The following is a 25,950-nucleotide window of genomic DNA, read 5'->3' on the forward strand; positions in this document are numbered from 1 at the left end:
CAATAGCGTATCATTACAGAGGAAAAAAAGGAACAACGTGCCCGCGAGACCGCACAGTAAACAACTGATTGGCCTCAGCCTAGTCCACTTGTTAAAACAGCTCTTATTCGACACCCTTCCACAATAGAAGCCTCAAACAACTTTCTAAAGACTGTTGACATCTGCTGGAAGCCTTGGGAAATGCAAGCTGGCCCCATAGACACAGCATATTGGATAGGCAATCACTTAAATGAAACTACAAACCTCAGATTTCCCACTTTCTGGTTGGATTTGTCTCAGGTTTTCGCCTGCCATGTGAGTTTTATTATACTCACAGACATCATTCAAACAGTTTTAGAAACTACAGAGTGTTTCCTATCCAATACTACTAATAATATGCATATATTAGCACCTGGGACAGAGTAGCAGGCAGTTTACTCTGGGCACCTTATTCATCCAAGCTACTCAATACTGCCCGTCACCAAGAAGTTAAGATTTTTTTGAGGAGCCGAGGGCCCATGCCAAATCTTTTCAGCTTCCTGAGGGGCAAGAGGTGCTGCTGTGCCCTCTTCATGACAGTGTTGGTGTGTGTTGACCATGTTAAGTCCTTAGTGATGTGGCGCCAAGGAACATGAAGCTCTGGCCCGCTCAATAAGGGCGTGCTCTGCCCTTATTCTTCTATAGTCCAATATTAGTATCTAACAGATATGGGCAATTTTCTGGATACGATGAGAGTATTTTTTGTAATTATTTGTGACCTAAAAAAATAAATAATTGTGTGCCACGCATCTTTCAATTAGTCATGTGCGAGGTTCTACATGGTCTAAATAAGTCAACTGGCAAGTTTGGCACAATACTGGAATTTGCAGTTTGCCTTCAAAATAAAATATGTCATTGACAGGGTTGCAAATTAATACAAATATTCAAATTATTCCAAACTTTTATTTTGAAGGCTACCCGCAAAGTCCACTATTGTGGCTAATCCTTATTGTGGCTAGCTTCACATAGATGGGTTCGACCACCATTAATCAAATAACCCTAATTTATAAGACGGTTCTTATTTTAGATGATGAAACCTAGCTATATAATTAGCTAGCTAACTATAGCTACTGAAACAGATTACGTTGTGTTATTTGACACGTGAAATAGTGTTATTTCACGTGCATATTTTTTGACATGCAAAGAGCCAAACAGAGTTCCATAGAAAACCTGGTTGAGAATGAAACAACAAAACAGCACAGCAAGTAAGTACAGGAAATAGGTTTTGATCATGTTTAACTGGCAATGGGGACATACGTAAATGCCAACAAATTAACTTTTTGGTCAGTGTGGTGTGTGTGTGTAACCTTTATTTAACTAGGCAAGTCAGTTAAGAATAAATTCTTATTTACAATGACAGCCCGGACAATGCTGGGCCAATTGTGGGCCGCCCTATGCGACTCCAAATCACGGCCGGATGTGATACAGCCTGGATTTGAACCAGGGACTGTAGTGACACCTCTTGCACTGAGATGCAGTGCCTTAACACACATAGATGCAGTGGTCTAAATATTTAACTGTGCTAGAATGCTTAAAAGGCCGCAGTTTAAACAAAAATATATGTGGTGTTTATGTGTGTCATGACTAGCCTTTCCAAGCACTACATAATTACAGATGTGAGTGCTACAGGGCGATAGACATTTAGGCAGGTTACCTTGGAACTCTTGGGAACAGGATCAGCTTGAAACATGTTGGGATTATAGACTGGGACAAGAGATTGAAAAATGGTCAGAGATCTCCAATTACGTAGAGATGTTTTCAGTGAGACCCTGAGAATGTTCCCCCTCTAACAGTTAAATACATCTATATTTTTTAAATACAGTAGAGGGGTAGTGTCACTTCATACTTTGTGACATTGGCTATTCACGAGGAAACTAGATAGCAGAGAGTTGATGGTGATATTTAATAACACCTCTCGTTTTGGATGTGTAAAGAAACAATGTGATTATCAACTAGAAAATAAATGGTCAATACATAAGGTCTTGCTGGATCCTCAAGAGGTCAATTAAGAAGTTTATGAAACATTGAAGACCAAGACTACATTTTATTGCCATTTCTGGGAGTGACTATAGTCACACACCAAAATAGGCCCATCTCAAAATGGACAGATCAATTAGGCTTATCATATCCAATTTGTAAGTCGCTCTGGATAAGAGCGTCTGCTAAATGACTTAAATGTAAATGTAAATATCAAAAAAAATGTGCCTTCGACAGCTTTGACAAAACAACTCAAATGGAGGGCACTGTACAGAAGCACAAGCTCCGCAGGAACAGGTGAAACCAATGAGAGAGGCAGTGCAATAGCTCATTAAGACCCGCTACGTTTACAAATCACAATTCCTCCATAGAAGGAAAATAAGACATTCTGGGGCCAGGGAAACAGATGTGGCCACTACATGAACAGGTACTGTAGTCATAGTGCTGTAAATGGAACTATACAACCATAAATAGAGTGAGGGTGACAATATGACCTGATGGAGGAGTGGGGAGAGTTAGAGCGAGGAAGATCATGAGTGTGAACAGGTGTTATTCAACTACTAAAGGCTTCAAAGAAACAAGGTTTAAACACACACACACACACACAGCTACCCTACTCTAACTGTACAAGTTCAAGGTCACGTTCTTCAGTTACAAACAATACAAAAATACTCTGGCCTTTGTCACAAATAACAACATATCCTGAATGTGACAGTATCCGAGCCATGACAAGTCACTATGTTCTATATATAGTCCTTTTAAACATTTAGCACACACACACACACACTATACCAGTCAAAAGTTGACATACCTACTCATTCCAGGTTATTTATTTTGTATTATTTTCTACATTGTAGAATAATGGTGAAGACATCAAAACTATGAAATAACACATTTGGAATCATGTAGTAACAGAAAAAAAACAAATATTAAATATATTTAATATACTTCCTCAAAGTAGCCACTCTTTGACTTGACAACAGCTTTACACACTTTTCACATTCTCTCAACAAGCTTCATAAGGTAGTCACCTGGAATGCATTTGAATTAACAGTTGTGCCTTATTAGAAGTTAATTTGTGGAATATTTCCTTCTTAATACATTTGAGCCAATCAGTTGTGTTGTGACAAGGTAGAGGTGGTATACAGAAGATGGTATTTTACCAAATAAGCCTAAATCCATATTATGGCAAGAACAGCTCAAATAAGCAAAGAGAAATGACAGCCCTTCATTACTTTAAGACATGGTCAGTCAATCTGGAAAACTTCAAGAACTTTGAAAGTGCAGTCGCAAAAACCATGCACTAAGATGAAACTGGCTCTCATGAGGACCGCCAAAGGAAAGGAAGACCCAGAGTTACCTCTGCTGCAGAGGATAAGTTCATTAGAGGTACCAGCCTCAGATTGGAGCCCAAATAAATGCTTCAGCGTTCAAGTAACAGACACATCTCAACATCAACTCTTCAGAGAAGATAGCGTGAATCAGGCCTTCATGGTCAAATTTCTGCAAACAAACCACTACTAAAGGACACCAATAAGAAGAAGAGACTTGCTTAGGTCAAGAAACACAAGCAATGGACATTAGACCAGTGGAAATCTGTCCTTTGGTCTGATGAGTCCAATTTGATATTTTTGGTTCAAACTGCCGTGTCTTTGTGAGACGCAGAGTAGGTGAACGGATGATCTCCGCATGTGTGGTTCCCACCATGAAGCATGGAGGTGCGATGGTGTGGGGTGCTTTGCTGGTGACACGGCCAGTGATTTATTTTGAATTCAAGGCACACTTAACCAGCATTGCTACCACAGCCTTCTGCAGCGATAGACCATCCCATTTGCTTTGTGCTTAGTGGGACTATCATTTGATTTTCAACAGGACAATGACCCAAAACACACCTCCAGGCTGTATAAGGGCTATTTGACCAAAGAAGGAGAGTGATGGAGTGCTGCATCAGATGACCCGATTAGAATCTCAAATATGTTTTGATTTGTTTAACACTTTTTTTGTTACTACATGATTCCAAGTGTTATTTTCAATGTTCTGATGTCTTTACTATTATTCTACAATGTAGAAAATAGTCAAATAAAGAAAAACCCTGGATATAAAGAAAATACAATGGAGGCTGCTGAGGGACGGACGGCTCATAATAATGGCTGGAACGGCGTGAATGGAACGGAAACCATGTATTTGATAACACTTCACTTATTCGGCTCCAGCCATTATCACGAGCCCGTCCTCCCCAATTAAGATGCTACCAACCTCCTGTGATGACTTCATCAGTATAAAAGGCAAGGTAGTTTGTGCTGTTAAATAGCTACAACGCTACCTATTTAGGTTGCTGGTGAAGGTTGCTATGTCGACTACCTTTTGTAATAGCCCTACTTTACTGCAGACACTGCTCTGTTAACCAGAATAACAGTCCCTCATCCTAGTCAATTCGATATTTTAAACTGGGTGGTTCGAGCCCTGAATGCTGATTGGCTGAAAGCCGTGGTATATCAGACCATATACCACGGGTATGACAAAATATTTATTTTCACATTAGTAACCAGTTTATAATAGCAATAAGGCACATCAGGAGTTTGTGGTATATGGCCAATATACCCAGGCACTCCGCGCGTACGAAAAGCCATTAGCTGTGGTATATTGGCCATATACCAAACCTCCTCTGATCTTATTGCTTAATGGCACCACACTGTCGGTTACCATTCAACACTTCTGAATGAAGCAGTTAAGCAGAACCATTAGCCTACAATTTATAAATCCCCTTGACCCTATCTAGGATTTCTTTAGCCAATATGGCTTCTTCACAGATAGGCTCCTCCATCACAGGTTCCTCCATCAGGGCAGATGAAGTGGGATCCATGATGAGAACTCCTTGATTTTTCCCAGTTTCTAACAAATCCCCCCTGCCTGAATGAGGCGTAGAGTGACCACTTGGACAGCTGGAACTCTATACTGGCCAAACTAGCCCAGGGGACTATTTTTTTTAGAGCCATCAAACAAATATGGGGAGGACATGCAGTGTTTGTGTGAGACATTCATCTGCCATAGCCAGATAGGACACAAGAGGGACTGTGCAGAACAAGGTACACAAAGACATTGCAGCAGAGTTGGCACTTGTCCAAACACAGAAAACATGACAGTTGCCTGTCAGTTGGTCTTTAGTGAAGATCTGGTGCAGAGATTGACATTCTCTTGAAGTTGAGCACATTACACTACAGCATTTAGAAATAGTTGTACAGTAGAAAAGTGTGTAAAGGAGCAGTTCATGACTAGGCGGACACACCCATTCTGGTGCAATACGGGCACTACCACCTTCTCACTAGATGGGTGGAGTAGTGTTTTATCAGCTTACAAACTTCCAACCATTTAACCTAGAAGTTGACTATGTAAATAATTTGGGATTTAACACAATAGTGGTTATTATAAAAAGCAGTCAGTCTCAACTCTTAGCCAATAGGACTGGCATGAATAGTATTTATATTAGCACTCTGATTACAATGAAGATCAAGATGTGCAGCTCTGTTCTGGGCCAGCTGCAGTTCACTAGGTCTTTGCTTGCACATGGCTGGATAATAATCAAGATAATACCAAACTAGACCCTGCAGGACTTGATTTTAGGAGTTTGGTGTCAAAAAAGCACAACATCTCTTTTACAGACAGACCTCTCCCCATCTTTACAACCACTGAATCTATAAGTTTTGACCATGACAGTTTACAATCTAAGGTAACGCCAAGTAATTTAGTCTCCTCAACCTGTTCAACAGCCACACCATTCATTACCAGATTCAGCTGAGTTCTAGAACTTAGGGAATGATTTGTACCAAGTACAATGCTCTTAGTTTTAGAGATGTTCAGGACCAGTTTGATTACTGGCCACCCATTCCAAAATAGACTGCAACTCTTTGTTAAGGGTTTCAGTGACATCATTAGCTGTGGTTGTAGAGGTGTATATGGGATTCTGTCCCATGTTGACTCCAATGATGCCCACAGTTGTGTCAAGTTTGCTCGATGTCCTTTGTGTAGTGGACTATTCTTGATAGACACGGGAAACGGTTGCGCATGGAAGAAATAAAAAAACAGCAGCATCGCAGCTCTTGACACACGTGCCTGGCACCTACTACCATGCCCTGTTCAAAGGCACTTCAATGTTTTGTCTTTCCCATTCACCCTCTGAATGGTACACATACACAATGCATGTCTCAAAGCTTAAAAAAATATCCTTATTTAACCTGTCTCCTCCCCTTCATCTACACTGATTTGAAGAAGATTTAACAAGTGACACATTGGGTTCGATCCCCGGGACCACCCATACGTAGAATGTATGCACACATGACTGTAAGTCGCTTTGGATAAAAGCGTCTGCTAAATGGCATGTTTTTTTTTTTTTTTTTTTTTTTTTACATCAATAAGGGATCATAGCTTTCACCTGGATTTACCTGGTTAGTCTATGTCATGGAAAGTGTTCCTGATGTTTTGTACACTCAGTGTATGTCAGCCATCATGACTGATGACTATAATAACTTCCTCTAAAGCCATTGGCTAATCTTCATGTGTTTATAATAATAAAAAATGTTAACGGCTAATCATAATTTGTGTTAACCTAATAATCATCATCCTCTTTTTCAATAGGCGAGTGCATCAGAGTAGTAGGACCATAAATGGCAGCCAAAGATTTCGGCAACAATATGTCTAACAAAGGACGTTACAGGGCATGGACCATGAAGATTAACAACGGTCAGGCATACGCAAGCCTACAACATTTTTCTGTGGTTGATGTTGCCTTGGCAGTTGTGACACCCAAGTGTAGATTCAGTGTCTCTTTCCCAATACCAGCACAGCACTGCAAACAGGACCAAGCATTAGTAGGCTTTGCCTTCCAATCAAATATTACAATCACAGTGCATGTTGACTTTTTATGGTAGCATCACATGCACTGCAGTGCGACAGACAACTTCCCATGTCTTTGCACTTCTGATTAAAACCCACTTATAGTGGGAAATATTTGCTATAAACTATGCCAGTTTGTGCAATGAAAACACAATTAAAATCCATGCATTGAGAGTTCCTTGTTATAAGTAACTATTATCCACCAGTCACAACACAGGACACTTTTCACTAGTTTAGACTCAGTCCTCAATTAAAGATACTCATATTCTAAGATAATTGAAGAGTAGGCTATTAGTGTGAAAAATGTTAGGCAACCCTTTAATGACACAAAATCCATTAAACAGTTACAGGTTTTTTTTAAAATATTTTTTAAAACCAGATATGTGCCTAGGGATGGTCTGGATGAATGACATGGTGTGCACGGGGAATATGGAATAATTTGATGACCATTCCCCACAGGCCAACATAGCATCATTCACATTCATCATCATTTGAGAAGAGAGAAACACGAAGCCTAAACCAACAACAGAAGACAAATAGCTAAACATATAAACTCCCTTCAAAATGTAGTGAAGACATTAACTAACCCGCTGACACAGTGGACAACAGTGAACGTTAGCAGCGGGGCTACATTGTATCATTGTAACATAGTTGCTACATTGTAGCGTTTCAAAATAGATTCTGCACAATTGGCTCGAGGAAAGAACATGATGAAATACATTATTCTTTGCCTGGTGGTGGTGCAGTTGCATAACTGTCAAATAAATATTTAACTAGCTAGACTTGCACAATCATTTAGCGTACGAGCTATGCTGTTAGCTAGTTAGCATTGGGAATGGTACCGACCTTTTTTGGCTTGGTTTCTGAAATTCTTCCTTGGAGCCATTGTAAATGCACGGATGCTGACTGTTCAAATAATTAGCCTGTAAACTCCCTTCTTGTTCCCTAAATTAATTTCCGATAGCTTCCTATTACCTACCATTCCAACAAAATAATAATGTCCTCATGGATACTGACTGACAAGCTAAAGTCCATGGTAACCAGTTTACTATTGAGTGATCTTAAATTCCGCCAGTCCGCGACAGGGAATGAAAGATGGGCGGAGTTTTCAGCGGATTAGTTTTTGTTGTAATTCTACCGCTTGGACCACTACTTGTTGGGAGTGCCCAGAGATTTCCGCCCTGCAGTTTTGATAACAGCGATAACAAACATGTCAGAGTGTCCCCTGTATATCGCGACATATTCACATAACATAAACATCAAAGGGGTTTAAGTGGCTGCTGAGTGGACCTGGAAGGGACAGAGAGGGCTGTAATAGTATCCAACCTGAGACAGGCGGGGATTTCTCTGCCTGGGTCCCTGATGGGGATGCCTGCAGTATCTTCTGGAGGGTCAAATACAGTGATGTATTTAAACCCTAGATTGTAAATGCTATGTATTGGCCAGTGGGAGGCTTTGAAGCCACGGATCGGCCATACTGCCACTCCACAGGGGTGGGAATAAATGGAATTCTACAGTATTTCAATTACATTTATTTTTGTATTGTTTGTTGTAGTGGGGACAGTAGAACTTTCAAAAATAGTTTACTAAAATCTTTATGTTTATCTCACATAATATAATCAATAATAATAATAAACAATCATTTAAAAGTATGCATTAAGGTGTAGGCTTGGGCGGAATCCAGATGTTCATATTGTCATACCGGGATTTACGGTAATACCAGCAAAGCACATAAGGGGCGCTAAAAATGCAAGAAAAGCCCATTGGGCCTCTATCACCAGAATGCTAACAAATGTATCACTAACTAAAAGCGAAATCACAGATGATGTTAGCTAAAGGTTTAAACTAATTGCAAAGACAAGCAAATCCAGCTCATAAAGTTATACAAGCATAGGTAGTAGCTACCAAATGTAATTTTCGGTGAGTGTTGAAATTTATAAGCGACGGTGAACGAGAGAAATTGCGCAAATTAACAAAGTTGTGATGTGTAAACGTTACACGGACCAGATGGGAAAAGAACGGAGACAAAAAAACTAAACGCTAGTAGAAAGCACACAAAAAAATGACAGCTGTACAGATATCTCATCCAGAGCTCTTTGACTTCTGGAAGAAAGCAATTATAAGATACAACAGCCTCGTCGATAGATATGGAAAGCTATGGCCTCACCCGCATGCTTTCTCTTATTGTGCTATTGACAAACAAACACCTGACTGGCCCAACTGTTCTGGGGATCTACGGTAAACGTAATCATTTAAAATAATTTGACAGATGAAATGAACGCAATCTTCTTAATCTTCTAGGGTATTGCACAAGTTGATTGCAGGTAATAACTAAAGATGTCGCAAAAAATATTAACATTTATTGAAAAACTTCAAAATTAATAGTTTTGATGGTATATTTATAGTATAGAAAAATCCTCCTGTGGCTTTTTCCAAATACCACTGGTATACGGTATACCGCCCAAGCCTATTAAGGTGTCTGTAATAGAATAAACATGGCAAAAACAAATGTAGGCGTTAAAAAACGCATTTCTATAGCTTCCAAAATCGTTTTCTACGTTGACGGGGGCTTCCCGTCAGTCATCTAGTGTATATATAAATAATTGGTCAGATTGAACCATGCGGGGTTCCCCAACTGGCGGCCATGGCCCCAATTTCAAATATTAAATCTGTTTGGGCTTCTTGCTGTCAATTTGCAGTCTACAAATTATTTGTAATTATGTTCAGGTCCCCTGATCATCCGTTCAAGAAATAAATCGTCAGGTGGCTGATTCTAGTTGATCCCTGATTGGCTCTCTGGAAACAATCTGGAGATATAGATTAAGAGAGCTTCAGGGATGACTATACAATTGCAAGAAATGTCATATATATATATACACATACACACACTGTATAGTTGAGCACTTACACGTACTTGCAGATGTACAGACCCATAGCTGACAAGAGCTCAGACCATGACAATTGCACTCCTGCTTCCAGCAACATTTGTATTCCAAGACAAATATCATATTCTACATTGCAAGTGGTAGCCTTTTCTGTCCTGGAATTCAGCAATGTGATTTCTGATCTTCAGTCTCAGATCAATGCAATTCATCTTCCCAAATTTATTAAGAGCTTATGTACCCACAATATATATTAAATTACAATCAGCACTTCAGAGCATAAGTGGTTGTGGATACAGAGGCATATAATTATTTAGTAGCTTTTTTTAATAGAGATAATTCAACAACCAAAGTTTTAGGATTAAAACCAAATAAATTCTTTATTATAATACATTTGCTATAACACTGTGAAATTCACATTGTTGGAGTTTGAGAGCACAGTCTTCATTTCGTTGGCATACAAAAAAAGTTGTGAATCCCTCCACTTTCCTCAAGAATATCCCCCCCATAAACTTTGTCAGTGTATAATGGATATAGGCCGATTTAGCAGCAGACTGTCATGGGTAATGCCAATGACAACAATTTAGCTTTGCTCTCAAATACAGTACAGTGGCCTATAAACATCCTGATTCAGTGGGTCCTTTAAATTGTACATACCTGTTGCTTCTTGACATTTGTGATTTTAATGATATATATATATTTTTACATGAGAAAGCACCCTTTTGAAAATAACATAGGTTTTGCTAAAAAAAAGGAAATATAATGTTCCTGATGATCAGAAGTACAACTTGCGCCAAGTTGCCTATAAAATATGACAGTCTATTTACAAAAAGAAAGATAAATTACCGAACCTAAGTGTTCACTAAAGAGATAGTATGGGGAATGTGTACTTGTATGTGTCCATTTGGTGAGAGAAGCTTCACACAGCAGCTTTCAATACATCAGTCAGTTGCCAAACTGAGGTAACTGAGGAATATCACACGACATACAATAAACATTGGCATGTCTTTACATTCTGTCAAGTCTTTGATTGGTTTGAATGGTCACCTGACTATCCAGAAAATGTTCCTCAATAAACCCTTTCGTAACCATGGACGAGGATGAAGGGTGGTGATAGGTGGCCGGAAACAAGCATGTTCTAGGAATGTATGGGAGGGGGGGGACCCCAACAAAAACTAAAACATACTCATGTCACAAAGTGAACCCCCAAGCATAGTGACTTTCTCGAGCTGGTTGTCACGCCTTCTCTCTCAGAAGATGGGCATGTCAATAAAAATCTTACTTACAAAAAAGGGAAAAAAATAATAACAAAAAGGAGGCAAGGAAACGTCATAAAATAAAACCTAAATGACAAAGAACCTTAAAATGCCCTGGAAATGTCTTCAGTCCATTCACTGTACACAGTAACAATAGTTACCCTCCTTTCTCCTTGTGTGTTCTGGCTGATTGGAGAACTGTGATTATTGTGTGACACTCTGGCTACGGACCAAACAAATGCTTTCTGAGGGGTTATAAGGCTCTAACAAGGAGTCGTTGAGCACAGGTTTGTGTTACTAACACATGGATCTGGTTGGATGAGTTTGAACAGTCCATGTTTGGTTCCAGAAGGTGTTGGTGGTCAGGATAGCACAAGGTGACACCGGCGACCTCACGTGGACTTCTGCCGGTAGTGAAGGGTTAGGTCTCCGCCACTCTTCCAGATAAAATGCTTGACCGTCCGCAGGTCCATGTTGGGATCCAATACCTACAGACAACGAAAAGTGGGAACATACATTAATACATTTTAGTCATTTAGCAGACGCTCTTATCCAGTTATCCAGAGTGGACTTACAGTTAGTATATTCATCTGAAAATAGCTAGGTGGGACAACTATATATCACAGGCATAGTAAGTACACTTTTCCTCAATAAAGTAGCTATCAGTAAAGTCAGAGCTAGAAAGGGGGGGGGGGTTGTTTAAGATACTCTTTGAAGAGGTAGGGTTTTTGTACAGTACCTGATCCTGACAGAGCAGCTCAATCTTCTCCTCGGCCAGCACGGCCACGTCCTCCTCCTCCTTCTGCTGCTCGCTGGGCTTGTCGTTGTTCCCCGAGGCCCCTGTCTGAGACTCGTTGTCCAGGTTTATGATCTTCTCATATACGTGTTCCATCACCTTCCTCACCTGGAGCATGTCGCTGGCCGACAGACGGTCCCTACGGAAGAACCACAACGTTGGAACATAACTGCAAGCTTAGAACATTGAACGGTGAGATAAATAGTTCAAGTGAATGATACCATTAGGAAAATGTGTTTCGCAGGGAAGGATGAACAAAGAACAATAATGGGAACAGAAAACAGATTGTCGGTTTAAAATGTTGTACTTACTTCTTTAAGGTTTTTGCACCGGAGGAAGAATGAGGCTGGAGGTAGAATGGGATTTTGTTGAATTTGGGCATATTTTTCTAAATCACAGGGAAGAATCAAACATGAGAACCATATTGTATCAACACTACACAATTAGCTATAATACTGTAATGTTAGAAGATATATAGACAGTACCAGTCACAGAAGAGTGTGCAAAGCTGTCATCAAGGCAAAGGGTGGCTACTTTGAAGAATTTTAAATATATTTTGATATGTTTAACACTTTTTTGGTTACTACATAATTCCATGTGTTATTTCATAGTTTTGCGGTCTTCACTATTATTGTACAATGTAGAAAATAGTCCAAATAAAGAAAAACCCTTGAATGAGTAGGTGTGTCCAAACTTTTGACTGGGACTGTACATGTATTATATTTATCATTAATAATAAGTCGAGAGCTCACATCCACGGTAATGTCAATGACCCACTGTGGCACGGTCTCGTTGAGCAACATGGACTCAGTTTCACCACCTGAGTCTCGACACAACAACCTGAAGAAAGAGAGGGCCGGGTGGGTGGGGTTTGCACTACTGGGACTATTCCATTGGTTCCATTACACTGGCAAAAGCTTGATTGAGTGCCGCTTAGGTACAGTATTTCAACGAAAACCAGTACTATTTCCAACCATGTCTGACTGTGACAGGGCGGTTCAGCACAGACTTCAACAGCAGCATGGATGGAAAATGTTCATATTTCATGTATTCTAAGTAATGCTGTGTATTTTACCTGAACAGGGTCCTTCCCCCTGCCTCTCCAAAGATGACTGGCGTGTGAGGGGGAACATGGAAGTAGCCATTACCTTTCTGTATCCTGCTCTCATGCTCCCCGTTCACTGGACACACACACACACACACACACACACACAGATTTAATTCAACTCAATAACATCGGAAGAATATCAAAGACTGCCTGCATTATACTTTATATTACTATTATAATATACATATTACTACAGTAGTAGATGTAAGTGTGTTTTTCAAGTGTTAATGTCACGTGCACAAGTACAGTGAAATGCCTTTTCTGCAAGTGTGTGTGTGTGTGTGTGTGTGTGTGTGTGTGTGTGTGTGTGTGTGTGTGTGTGTGTGTGTGTGTGTGTGTGTGTGTGTGTGTGTGTGTGTGTGTAACAGCGCACCGTGGTTCATCTCGGTTTCTTCATCCATAGGGTTGACGTGTGTCCGGGGCCAATACTCCAGTAAGGCCTGCAGCAGCAGTCCACCCAGGTTCACTAGAAGAGAAGACAACTCTATACCGACGGTACTGCACATATGGGACCATATTCACTTTGTGTGGGTAAAAGGTCCACTTGATCTTGCATGGCAGTACATTTTATTTTAAAAGCGCTCACATTTGGGATCAGCCCCATCAGGGCTGGAGAAGCCTGCATCCTTGGCCGACACCCACGCGGCAAAGCAGTCACTCTCATCCAGCGTGATGGTCAACATCTACCCAACGGAATATGTGCATTAAAATGAAGGCAAATCACTGTCCTACCTATTGCTATTACTGTCCAAAGCTTTACAATGTAAAAAAAGAAGGCAGGATCATCTTACCCCAGTCTTAAGATCCACAGAGAACCAGTTTGGCACATACACCATTTTAAACCTCTTTTTAATCTCTTCGTCGAACTCCATCTTTCCCAGGTCTTCCCCTTTACACGCCTGAATGAGGACAAGAGGTATTCAATCAAAAAATATGGCAAACGATGAAGAGATGGCAGAAAAGCCAAATGTAAAACACAGAAGGCAATGGGCACACACCTTTAAAATATCCCAGTATGCAACGTTGTTGTTGGTATCTTTGGTTAGTATATGTCTCTTGTCATTCAGAATGTGGCACTGAATAATGCTGGCTCCGCCTAGTGGACAGAAATACACATGACCCAAAGGACATTTATGCCTAGAACGTACAGTGTACAAAACATTAAGAACACCCTCCTAATATTGAATTGCATTGAATCCCCCCCCCCCCCGTTTGCCCTCAGAATAGCCTCAATTCGTCGGGGCATGGACTCTACAAGGTGTCAAATGCATTCCACAGGGATGTTGGCCAATGTTGACCCCAATGCTTCCCACAGTTGTGTGATGATGTCCTTTGGGTCGTGGATTGTTCTTGATACACACGGGAAACGGTTGAAAGTGAAAAACCCAGCAGCGTTGCAGTTCTTGCCACAAACCACAGCGCCTGGCACATACTACTTTTCCCCGTTCAAAGGCACTGAAATCTTTTGCCTTCTTGCCTTCACCCTCTGAATGGCAGACTTAGACAATCCATGTCTCAATTGCTTCAAAGCTTAAAAATCTACACTGACTGAAGTGGATTTAACAAGTCAATAAGGGATCATAGCTTTCACCTGAATTCACCGGGTCAGAAAGAGCAGGTGTTCATAATGTTTTGTACACTCAGTGTACAATATCTATTACATTCTAAATACCAGAATTTGCAATACAAAAATACAAACTTATGAAGTTAAATGTTTACCTTTAACCACCTGCTCGGGCTGTGTGCAGAGAGGCGTCAGGGGAGTAGTGCAGTCGTTGTCGTAATCTCCAGATGCTCGGAAATTGTGAATGCCCTTCAGAGACTCAGAGAATCATGACAGGAAACATTAAATCAGGGAGTGAACATTGCATTAAAAGTATACAGACACAAGGTTCTCTTAGAAGAGACACACAGGCTATATGGAATTCTTTGTTTCTACTGTGTTATATCCAGTTTAATTCTACCTCCATGTAATATTAACATATCAATTACTCATATAAAACCCCTGTTGTTCCACTCCAGCTTTGATGCTTACCCATTTGTTGACGGTGGACTTGGTGGTGGAGACCCAGAGGGCCGTGGGGGGGTCAGCTGAGCGGTCCAGCTCCATCTGAACCAGGGAGAGACAGAGCAGCCTTCACTTAAAGGTCCAATGCAGCCGGTTTTAGCTCAATATCAAATCATTTCTTGGTAACAATTTAGTACCTTACTATGTTTGTTTTAAATTACAACTGTAAAAAAGAAAGATGAATAGCTTCTTAGCAAAGAGCGATTTCTCAAACAAGAATTTTGGAGAGAACACCCGGCAGGCCAAAACTCCATCCTACCAAAACAGGCTGAAATTTCAGGTGGTATTTTCAAACATCTCTTACACTAAAATGGCATTATAATCACTTTCACAATTGCACAGTATTATTCCAACCTCATAGTGTGTAAATCTATATAAAACACAGGTAAATACATGTTTTTGACTGCACTGGGCCTTTAAGGCTGAGATAAGAAAAAAACATCGTAACATTATGATTGGATTGTTATGGCTCAAAATACCTAAGTCCAATAAACATCCAGGCCTAATATCTACAAGTTACAGATGTTGCAACTACAAGTTACAGATGTTGCTCAGAGTATCCCAGTAACCACACCCCTCTCACCTTGAGGACGGGGGCCTTCTCCTCACAGATGAGCATACGGAGCTCTGGGTTCCTCAGGTCAGTGCAGTAGATCTTGCGGTCACGGCCACCAGAGTAGACATGCGTGAAGGCCTCGTTGACCTGTAGGGCCCATACACCCTCATCGTGCACCCGGTAGGTGGCGATGCACCGCTGCTGCCCCAGCGACCACAACCGGATGGTCCCGTCTGAGCTGCCCGAGAGACACTGGGCGGAAAAAGAGAGCTGTAACATTAGGAAGGCGAAATCCCAGTTGAAAATTTCAGGTTGGAGGCGTCCCTCGCACTTCATTCCCTGCTGATTCCAGAAATCCTCCAAATGGGATTTTTTTTTAAATGTAGTCCTCTTTGTCCCTATATGAAAAATAAGGCTTCCACAAAAGAGGACCAGTGGCTGACATTTTTAAAGGTGAGGGACAAGATTAGATTTTTAAGGGCCATCCTTACCTGAGTGCCATCCCTGTTTAGCAGTAATGATTTGACGTTGTCAGTGTGGCCTTTCAACTTCATCAGTTTGGCACAGGTTCGAGGATCCCAAACTCTCAGTACCTTTAAAAGGGCACATTCACTCTTTATGAGGTATATGGAAAAAAAACATAGTTAATTTTGAATTGCCAAACCAAAAAATGTAAAAATATAGTTTAAGGTTTTTGTTGGTAGAACTCTTACACGCAGAGGTTTACATTTTTGTTGGTGGCAAACTCGTTCATGGTGTGTCCCACCAACAAAAACTGGCAGTAATTTAGTTAATAGACCAGTGAGAAAGAGAGTTCCAAACCTCTCGGCCAATAACCCCACTCAGACCACTCCCAGAAATTGCTCTTTGCTAAGAACCTATGTTTGTGTTTGACCATTTTAATTGAACAATCACAGTAAGGTACTTAATTGTTACCCATAATTTATTTGATATTGAGATAAAATGGCTGCTTTGAACCTTTAAACAAATCTCACTTTAGAAAATGGCAGTAAAATAAATCAGCTTCAGTTAGCTGGAAGTATTATAACAAATGTCATCACACCACTGGAAACATTAAGAATATATCAATACAAATGTGATTTAAGAACCCACCTTTTCAGTGGACCCTGACACTATGACGGTGCCCATCTGATTCATAGCCAGACTGTAAATGGAGTCTTTGTTCCCACTCAGCGAGGAGGCTGGGAGACGACAACAGCATAGTTACAACACTCAGGTCTGTCTCAAAAGACTTCTGGTTAGTCAGTGGCACTTAAAGACCCGGAAAGATACCCATGGCCATCATTCAAATTGATGTGTACTTGAGGACATTAGCTGTGTTCGAATACCCATACTAACATACTACATACTTAATGCGTATATACTAGCTAGACATCTTACAACTTCATTAACAATGTCCATTGAGAACGCACAACGACTATACCACTTAGCTAACCTAAGAATGACGTGAATAATCAAGTCAATAAACGTTGGGTAGTTAGATAGTATATAGTTAATATACTGGCAAGTTTGATGTATTAGTAGCCAACAACCTTTTAGGTCGCTAGCTAATATAATGGTACATACAAGCAACTGCTGTAATGATATGCTGTTTGTAAGGCTAGTGTGGCTAACACATTGTCAGCCAACATAAGGTGTAACGTAAGTTATTTGAAAAGGCATTACTTTACTGCTCAACATGGTCTTAACATTTGTCATAATTAGTTAAAGCAATTCATTTGTATCCGCTCTCGTCGGACTTCGGCTGCATCTTCAAATCTGGAAATGTTGTGAAGCCTCGCCCATTTACGAAGAACTGCATTATGCACGGAAATAGTGTCTACTGCTTGTATGCTTCGTATTTTGGTGAATTTAGTACAACATCTGGAAACTTTTGGCATACTAACTATATCCATACAATGACCAATAAGCCTAGTACATACTCAATTTACATCACAAATAGTAGGTTAGTTAGGTTCGTATGAGCATTTGAACACAGATATAGTCTTCAACGAGCGATTCCTCCGGATATACAGTACATCTATCTATATCTGTACAGTACAAGTAGTCCAGTGAACATTTAAAATACTCAGTCCAGGGTGTGCCTATGACATGGTAGCGGAGTTATGTTCATTAGGGCATGCAACAGAAAACATTTGGAAGAAGAAAATTTAATTAACAGTCCAGGTAATCCCTCCCCTGGTTAGTACTTTTTTTCCCGTTTGGTGCTGAATGAACATGATCCAGATGAGAGAGCATACTCACTGGTGACAGTGTTATTGGAGGCAGTCAGTGCTGTTAGTGTGTTGACGTCCCATAGGAAGATCTGTCTGTCCAGCCCCGCTGAGGCCACCAACTCCTTGTCCTTGGCATAGGCTAAGGCTTTGACATAGTCCTGTACAGACAAAACCATAGGGTTTTGATACCAAGTCTCAGTGCTTTTAAAATTAGATTTTGGTTCTGATTAGGCTAAAGCACATGATGAAATGTGCATGCTAAATGTAATACAACATTATTACTCTACAGTTGCATCGTAACTTCGCTTTAAATATGCATTGATCTCAAACGAAGATGTATGAAGACTGGGTACTATTCTTAAGATCGCATTCAGGCCTTTGTGATGCCACTTGAAATGGGATTAGAGGTGTGGTATTTTGGAGCTATCAGTATGGTATTGCTTACCTTGTGTGTTCGCAATGTGGACATGCAGAATCCCTTATGCGCATTCCAGACTTTCACTGTGGTGTCTGAGGAAGCAGATATCACTGGAATACAGAGTGAGATTATTCAGACACAGGATCAATAGGAAAAGCTAATATGGCTTTAAAAAAAGCGACAAAATTACAACTTATTTATAAAAATGGCATGCAGGCTTAACTGTATCAGACTGCAAAACATTCGAAATATATACAGTGTCTTCAGAAAGTATTCTCACCACCTGACTTTCACATTTTGTTGTGTTACAACATGAATTTGAAATGGATTACATTTAGATTTCAAAGCAGAATTATGTTCTCATAAATTAATTAAAAATAAAAGTTGGAATGTCTCGAGTCAATAAGTATTCAACCTCTGTTATATGGCAAGCCAGAATAACTTTAGGATTTTTGAATGACTACGACATCGCTATACCCACACATAATTACGTGGGACCCTCAGTCAAGCAGTTCATTTCAAACACAGATTCAACTACACACACCAGTGGGGTTTTCCAATGCCTCGCAAAGGGCACCCATTGGTAGATGGGTCCAAAAAAAAGCAGACATTGAATATCCCTTTGATCGTGGTGAAGTTATGACACTTCGGATGGTGCAAGGCCAACCACTGGGGAGCCAGGCCGAGCCAATCAGAATGAGTTTATCCCCACAAAAAGGGCTTTATTTCAGACAGAAATACTCCTCAGTTTCATCAGCTGCCCGGGTGGCTGGTCTCAGACAATCCCACAGGTGAAGAAGTTAGATGGAGGTCCTGGGCTGGCGTGGTTACACATGGTCTGCGGTTGTGAGGCTGGTTGGACGTACTGCCAAATTCTCTAAAACAATGTTGGAGGTGGCTTATGGTAGATAAACATTACATTTTCTGGCAACAGCTCTGGTGGACATTTCTGCAGTAAACATGCCAATTGCAAGCTCCCTCAAAACTTGAGACAACTGTGGCATTGTGTTGTGTGACATTTTTTTAGAGTTGTCTTTTATTGTTCCCAGCACAAGGTGCACATGTGCAATGATTATGAAGTTTATTCAGCTTCTTGATATGCTAAACCTGGATGGATTTTCTTGCCAAAAGAGAAATGCTCACTAACAGGGATGTTAACAAATTTGTGTACAACATTTTAGAGAAATAAGCTTTTTGTGCTGATGTAAAAAAAAAAAACATTGGGGGATCTTTTATTTCACTTCATGAAACCAACACTTACATGTTGCGTTTATATTTTTGTTCAGTATAAATGACAGAGTGAAAAGGAAGCCTGTACAGAATAAAAATATGACAAAACATGCATCCTGTTTGCAATAAGGCACTAAAATAATACTGCAAAAAGAACTGAGCTTTTAGTTTGGGGAAAACACATCACTGAGTACCATTCTTCATATTTTCAAGCATGGTGGTGGCTGCATCATGTTAAGGGTATACTTGTCATCGGCAAGGACTAGGGAGTTTCTTAGGATAAGGACTTTGCATAGGCAAAGTCCTAGAGGAAAACCTGGTTCAGTCTGCTTTCCAACAGACACTGGGAGACAAAAATCCACCGTTTAGCAGGACAATAACCTAAAACTCAAGGCTAAATATACACTAGAGCTGCTTACCAATACCACATTGAATGTTCCTGAGTGGCCTAGTTACAGTTTACTTTAATTGGCTTGAAAATATATGGCAAAACTTGAAAATGGAAATGATCAACAACCAACTCGACAGAGCTTGAAGAGTTAAAAAAAAAAACAGGCAAATATTGTACAATACAGGTTTGCAACGCTCTTAAGAGACTTACCCAGAAAGACTGACAGCTGTCATCGCTGCCAAAGTGATTCTAACATGTATTGACTCAGGGGGGTTGAATACTTTATCAAAAATATATTGATTTTTTATTCTACATTGATAGAGTATTTTGTGTAGATCATTGACAAAAAAATGACAATTAGATCCATATAAATCCCACTTTGTAACAAAAGAAATGTGGAAAATCAATGGGTGTGCATCCATTCTGTAGGCACTGTACAAGCAAATATCCATAAAACAGTTGCCAATTTGCATGTCATGGATATGTCCTAAAATGTAGTTGTGTTTCAGTGATCATTCTTTAATAATAAAAAATATAGGCTATCCATTCTGAGGGGTAGGGCTCTGTTTCGACACTATTCTCAGAGAACTCTGGCTCAACACATCACACGGACTCACATGTCTTCCCATTGCAACAGAGGACGATGTCATTGACCCAGTCCGTGTGGTGTTCCATCGATGCAATGTACGGGTCCTGCTGCAATAAATAAGACTTATGCTGCAATATCAGTGGGTTTATGCAAGTATTCTATGACAATCAATTCCAATAACAGCACAACAAAAAGCTTGCCGCTTTTCATTCGAACATTGACCATGGATATTGGTCTGTACATCTATACATATCAGCTCTTTCTCAATTTCTCTTTACTTGACACCTCACATCTCCCCCATATTGGAGAATAAAGTCAGAGGGCCGGGACCTTGGAGCCTCTCCTCCAATACAGTTGAAAAGTGATAGGATGCAAGCAATCCACAAATTTAGACTTAATGGCTGTGGAATCTGACTTTGTGGCTGTGTTATTTAGCAGAAACTATCACAGTGTGACCTAGAGTAAAAGTGTTCAAAGGGTCAAGATAGGATGGCATCCTGCCAGGTTAAGTGTGTAGGTGACGGACAGGTTACCTTGTGCTGGTTGACGCTCCATATCCTAATGATGGAGTCTCGGCCAGCTGTGAAGAGGCGGTTCAATGCCGGGTCGAGCTGCAGGGCGTTCACCCCATTGCGGTTATACTTCTCCACCTCATCCCTAATCACATAGGATACCTGCACAGATAATTGGATACGAGTGCAATTTGAACCACATAACAAAATGAAGATGGATTGGGATTGTTTCTGATGAATCCTTGACATTGATTTTACTGAGTTACAGTTCATATAAAGAAAATCAGTCGATTTAAATAAATTTATTAGGCCCTAATCTATGGATTTCACATGAATGGGAAAACATGCATTGGTTGGTCACAGATACCTTAAGAAAGGTAGGGGCGTGGATCAGAAAACCAGTCAGTATCTGGCCTCATGCATCGGTTTGGGCTGCGACACTTCTCCTTCACATAGAGTTGATCAGGCTGTTGATTGTGGCCTGTGGAATGTTGTCCCACTCCTCTTCAATGGCTGTGTGAAGTCTATGGATATCGGCGGGAATTGGAACACGCTGTCGTACACGTTGATCCAGGCCATCCCAAATATGCTCAATGGGTGGCATGTCCGGCGAGTATGCAGGCCATGGAAGAACTGGGACATTTTCAGCTTCCAGGAATTTTGTATACATTAGAGGTCGGCCGATTTCAAGTTTTCATAACAATCGGTAATTGCCATTTTTGGACGCCGATTACATTGCATTCCACGAGGAAACTGCGTGGCAGGCTGACCACCTGTTATGCGAGTGCAGCAAGGAGCCAAGGAAAGTTACTAGCTAGCATTAAACTTATAATAATACTTAATAATAATAATACGCTTGTCCTGCGTTGCATATAATCAATGCGGTGCCTGCTAATTTATCATTGAATCACAGCCTACTTCGCCAAACGGGTGATGATTTAACAAATGCCTAATCGTTGCACCTATGTACCTAACCATAAACATCAATGCCCTTAAAATCAATACACAGAAGTAGATACGCAGGTTTTAAGAAGTATTTAGTTAAAATAAATTAATGTTAGAAGGCAATAATAGCTAGGGACATTGTGTCACTTCTCGTGTTCATTGCACACACACAGAGTCAGGGCCATCTGGCTCGTTGCGAACTAATTTGACAGAATTTTACATAATTGAGACATAACATTGGAGGTTGTGCAATGTAAGAACAATATTTAGACTTAGGGTTGCCACCTGTTCGATAAAATACGGAACGGTTCCGTATTTCACTGAAAGAATAAACGTTTAGTTTTTTAAAATTAGTTTACGGATTTGGTTTACGAAGGCTCATATGTGTGTTTACTATATTATAATTAAGTCTATGATTTGATATTTGATAGAGCAGTCTGACTGAGCGGCGGTAGGCAGCAGCAGGCTCGTAAGCATTCATTCAAACTTTCCTGCGTTTGTCAGCAGCTCTTGGCAATGCTTGAAGCACAGCTCTGTTCATTACTTCAAGCCTATCAACTCCTGAGATATAGTATACCTAATACTAAAGGGCCTATTAGAACATCCAATGGTCAAAGGTATACGAAATACAAATGGTAGAGAGAAGTAGTCGACGCGTCATAATTCCTATACTAACTACAACCTAAAACTTCTTAACTGGGAATATTGAACAACCAGCTTTCATATGTTCTGAGCAAGGAACTTAAACGTTAGCTTTTTTACATGGCACATATTGCACTTTTACCGTAGGATTGAAGTCAGGGCTTTGTGATGGCCACTCCAATACCTTGACTTTGTTGTCCTTAAGCCATTTTGCCACAACTATGGAAGTATGCTTGGGGTCATTGTTCATTTGGAAGACCCATTTGCGACCAAGCTTTAACTTCCTGACTGATGTTGCTTCAATGCATCCACATCATTTTCCTTTCTCATGATGCTAAATTTGTGAAGTGCACCAGTCCCTCCTGCAGCAAAGCACCCCCACAACATGATGCTGCCACCCCCGTGCTTCATGGTTGGGATGGTGTTCTTCGGCTTGCAAGCCTCCCCCTTTTCCCTCCAAACAGAATGGTCATCATGGCCAAACAGTTCTATTTTTGTTTCATCAGACCAAAGGACATTTCTCCAAAAAGTACCATCTTTGTCCCCATGTGCAGTTGCAAACTGTAGTCTGGCTTTTTTATGGCGGTTTTGGAGCAGTGCCTTCTTCCTTGCTAAGCGGCCTTTCAGGTTATGTCGATATAGGACTAGTTTCACTGTGGATATAGATACTTTTGTCCCAGTTTCCTCCAGCATCTTCACAACGTACTTTGCTGTTGTTCTGGGATTGATTTGATTTGCACAAGCATTTTGCTACACTCGCATTAACATCTGCTAACCATGTGTATGTGACCAATAAAATTTGATTTGGAGGTCCTGGGCTAGCATGGTTACACATGGTCTGCAGTTGAGGCCAGTTGGACATACTGCAAATTCTCTAAAATAATGTTGGAGGTGGCTTACGGTAGATAAATGAACATTAAATTATCTGGCAACTGCTCTGGTTGACATTCCTGCAGTCAGCATGCCAATTGCACGCTCCCTCAGAACTTGAGACATCTGTGGCATTGTGTTGTGACAAAACTGCACATTTTAGAGTGGCCTTTTATTGTGCCCAGCACAAGGTGCATCTGAGAAATGATCATGCTGCTTAATCAGCTTTTTGATATGCCACACCTGTCAGGTGGATGGATTGTCTTGGCAAAGGATAAATGCTCACTAACACGGATGTAAACAAATTTGTGCACAACATTTTAGAGAAATAAGCTTTTTGTGCGTATGGAAAACTTGGATCTTTTATTTCACCTCATGATTCATGGGACCAACACTTCACACATCGCATTTATATTGTTGTTAATTTTATGATAACATGTAGGCACTTGCTGAAACTAATCAAGTGTCATAAATGGCTTGTAAACACTGGTAATGTACTGGACTAGTGAGTTTTTCAGAATAGAAAATGAATGGACATAATCCTAGAGGAAAACCTGTTTCAGTCTGGTTCTCAGACACGGAGTCAAATTCACCTTTCAGCTGGACAATAACCTAAAACAAAGCCAAATATACACTCAAGTTGCTTACCAAGACAACATTGAATGTTCCTGAGTTGCCTAGTTACAGTTGACATAAATCGACTTGAAAATCTATGGCAAGACATGAAAATGGCTGACTAGCAATGATCAACAACCAACTTCACAGAGCTCGAAGAGTAAAAAAATATATATAAAAAGGGCAAATAGTGTACAATCCAGGTGTGTAACACTCTTAAAGACTTACCCAGAAAGACTCACAGCTGTAATCGCTGCTAAAGGTGATTCTAATATGTATTGACTCAGGGGGTTTAATACTTATGTAATAAGTATCTTTCATTCATCTTTTTTTTATACAATTTATCCACTTTGACAATATAATATTTTGTGTAGATCCTTAAAAATACAAAGACAACTAAATCCATTTTTATCCCAATCTGTAATAACAAAACAAGTTCAACGTCAATGGGTGTGAATACTTTGAAGGCAATGTACATACAAACTAACATTATTGAATGGATACAGAGTAAATCATACTGCAATCAGAGGACAAGGACACTAACTTATTGAACATACTGCATGCCATCATTCGTAAAGCATGTGTGTGACAGCAGTTTGCTGACGTCGAGCAATCGCATAGGATCAAGGCTATGCAATTGTAATCGGACAAAGATAATTGCACCATCCGACTGGTTGCATACCACATTGCTAGCTTGCTAAAGGGGATGTTATTTTCTAGCGAACCAGCTAGCTCATGAAGTGAGGGTGGGCGCGGAGTAAATCTATGTCTCTAGTGACCTGAAATAACAACCCCGCACGTTCACATGCAAATCCCTTGACAACCCATTAAACACGAGACACGGTCTCCGTCAAACTAATTGAGCCATTTGCAGCGGGCCGCAGAATTTATTGAGTAGCAGCAAGCTAAACTAGCTAGCTCTCTGCTAGTAATGCCAGAGCCGAGGGAGGAGTGACCGGCGGCACTTGCCCGCCACACGTTGAGGGTTCAAAGACATCCACGGACGAGCAGGCAAAAGATACATTTCCACGTTTAAGTATCGTGTATGAATGCAAATTGAAAAATCTTTACTCTGCACGCAACTGCATGACAAGATCGATACATTAGTGATTTACCTGGACTTTTCTCCGCCCAGCAGCATTCTGCCTGTGATGAGTCGCCATCTTTACATGATGACACCTTGACGTCACTTCCATAAGGCGGTTGTCCCTAGTTACCACACCCACAAAGTCATAAACCCCGCCCATTTCTAAAATGTTCACGTTTCAAGATCCAAATTTCGTTTGATGTGGTATTTTAGTCAAACGTACAGGATACGCACAGTCAGGCGTTGGGAAGTAACGGATTACAATCCGCTACATGTAAGGGACTACAAAAAAAAAAAAACGGTAACTGTAATCCGTCACATTACCAGCAAAACTATTGTAATCAGATTACAGATACATTTGAAAAACTAGATGATTTACTTCGAGGATTATTTTGAAATTCAGAAAGGATGTTTGCGAAAAAAAAAATATTTGACACTTCTCTGTTTTCTCAATGACAGACATTCAAATCAGCATTGAAAAAAAGCGCAAATTTAAATTTGTTCCACCTGAGCGTGTCTGACCACAAGTCAGAGACCACTATGATTAAACAGCAAATGCATTTGATGGATCGCGGGAAAAGAGGAGGAATAGGTTTTTGAAGGCTACAGTCCAAGCTATGTCTTCCAATGGTGCGACTGCTGTCGACATCCATAGATTATCCAACTTGAATAAACGCTTGGCGGTAAGGATGAGAGTAGTGGTGGTCTACGGTGATACGGACATCACTTATTATTGATATCTACATAGTTCATTGATGTGAATCACACTGCTGCTCTCTCATTTAGCTACATGCTCAAACTTGCACACTTTTGATAGACTTAAAGAGGCAGTTTGTAATAGCTACATCCATTTTGGGATTTAT

At 40.4% G+C, this 25,950-nt stretch overlaps 2 protein-coding genes across 11 annotated transcripts in view; both read right to left on the reverse strand.

Moving 5' to 3' along the window:
• Positions 1–7,850, reverse strand: part of LOC123991364 (aspartyl/asparaginyl beta-hydroxylase-like) — a 42,727-nt gene extending 34,877 nt beyond the window's left edge. For all 8 annotated transcript variants that reach the window (XM_046292882.1, XM_046292878.1, XM_046292884.1 and 5 more), the window contains exon 1: positions 7,732–7,850. In XM_046292882.1, coding sequence (XP_046148838.1) covers positions 7,732–7,771 — 40 coding nt within the window. In that variant the 5' untranslated portion in view covers positions 7,772–7,850. The remainder of the gene's footprint in view (positions 1–7,731) is intronic.
• Positions 7,851–10,120: 2,270 nt separating this feature from the next.
• LOC123991368 (WD repeat-containing protein 48-like) lies at positions 10,121–25,193 on the reverse strand. Of its 3 annotated transcripts, none has more exons than XM_046292887.1 (19): positions 25,116–25,193; positions 20,950–21,090; positions 20,445–20,520; positions 18,234–18,316; positions 17,817–17,946; positions 16,665–16,753; positions 16,043–16,144; positions 15,579–15,803; positions 14,963–15,037; positions 14,647–14,749; positions 13,926–14,023; positions 13,719–13,826; positions 13,514–13,610; positions 13,301–13,393; positions 12,895–13,000; positions 12,572–12,659; positions 12,131–12,207; positions 11,763–11,958; positions 10,121–11,511 (listed from the first exon to the last, which is right to left on the reverse strand). In XM_046292887.1, the coding sequence occupies exons 1-19, from the start codon at positions 25,161–25,163 to the stop codon at positions 11,416–11,418; spliced, it is 2,031 nt and encodes a 676-aa protein (XP_046148843.1). In that variant the 5' UTR covers positions 25,164–25,193; the 3' UTR covers positions 10,121–11,415. The 3 variants fall into 3 exon arrangements, with proteins under 3 accessions (XP_046148843.1, XP_046148842.1, XP_046148844.1); XM_046292886.1 differs by having other exon boundaries at positions 20,445–20,523; XM_046292888.1 differs by lacking the exon at positions 25,116–25,193 and adding an exon at positions 21,296–21,593.
• Positions 25,194–25,950: the final 757 nt, after the last annotated feature.

Source organism: Oncorhynchus gorbuscha, linkage group LG12, assembly GCF_021184085.1.
Source record: "Oncorhynchus gorbuscha isolate QuinsamMale2020 ecotype Even-year linkage group LG12, OgorEven_v1.0, whole genome shotgun sequence".
NCBI classification, from domain to species: domain Eukaryota; kingdom Metazoa; phylum Chordata; class Actinopteri; order Salmoniformes; family Salmonidae; genus Oncorhynchus; species Oncorhynchus gorbuscha.

What these genes read in the sequence shown, in the direction of transcription:
- LOC123991368 (XM_046292886.1), bottom strand. Translation starts at nt 25,163, where the DNA reads ATGGCGACTCATCACAGGCAGAATGCTGCTGGGCGGAGAAAAGTCCAG. An exon ending in CATACTGGGATATTTTAAAG is followed by an intron (nt 13,827 to 13,925) that starts GTGTGTGCCCAT and finishes GTCCTCATTCAG; the next exon opens with GCGTGTAAAGGGGAAGACCT. An exon ending in TCATTGACATTACCGTGGAT is followed by an intron (nt 12,208 to 12,571) that starts GTGAGCTCTCGA and finishes CCTGTGATTTAG; the next exon opens with AAAAATATGCCCAAATTCAA.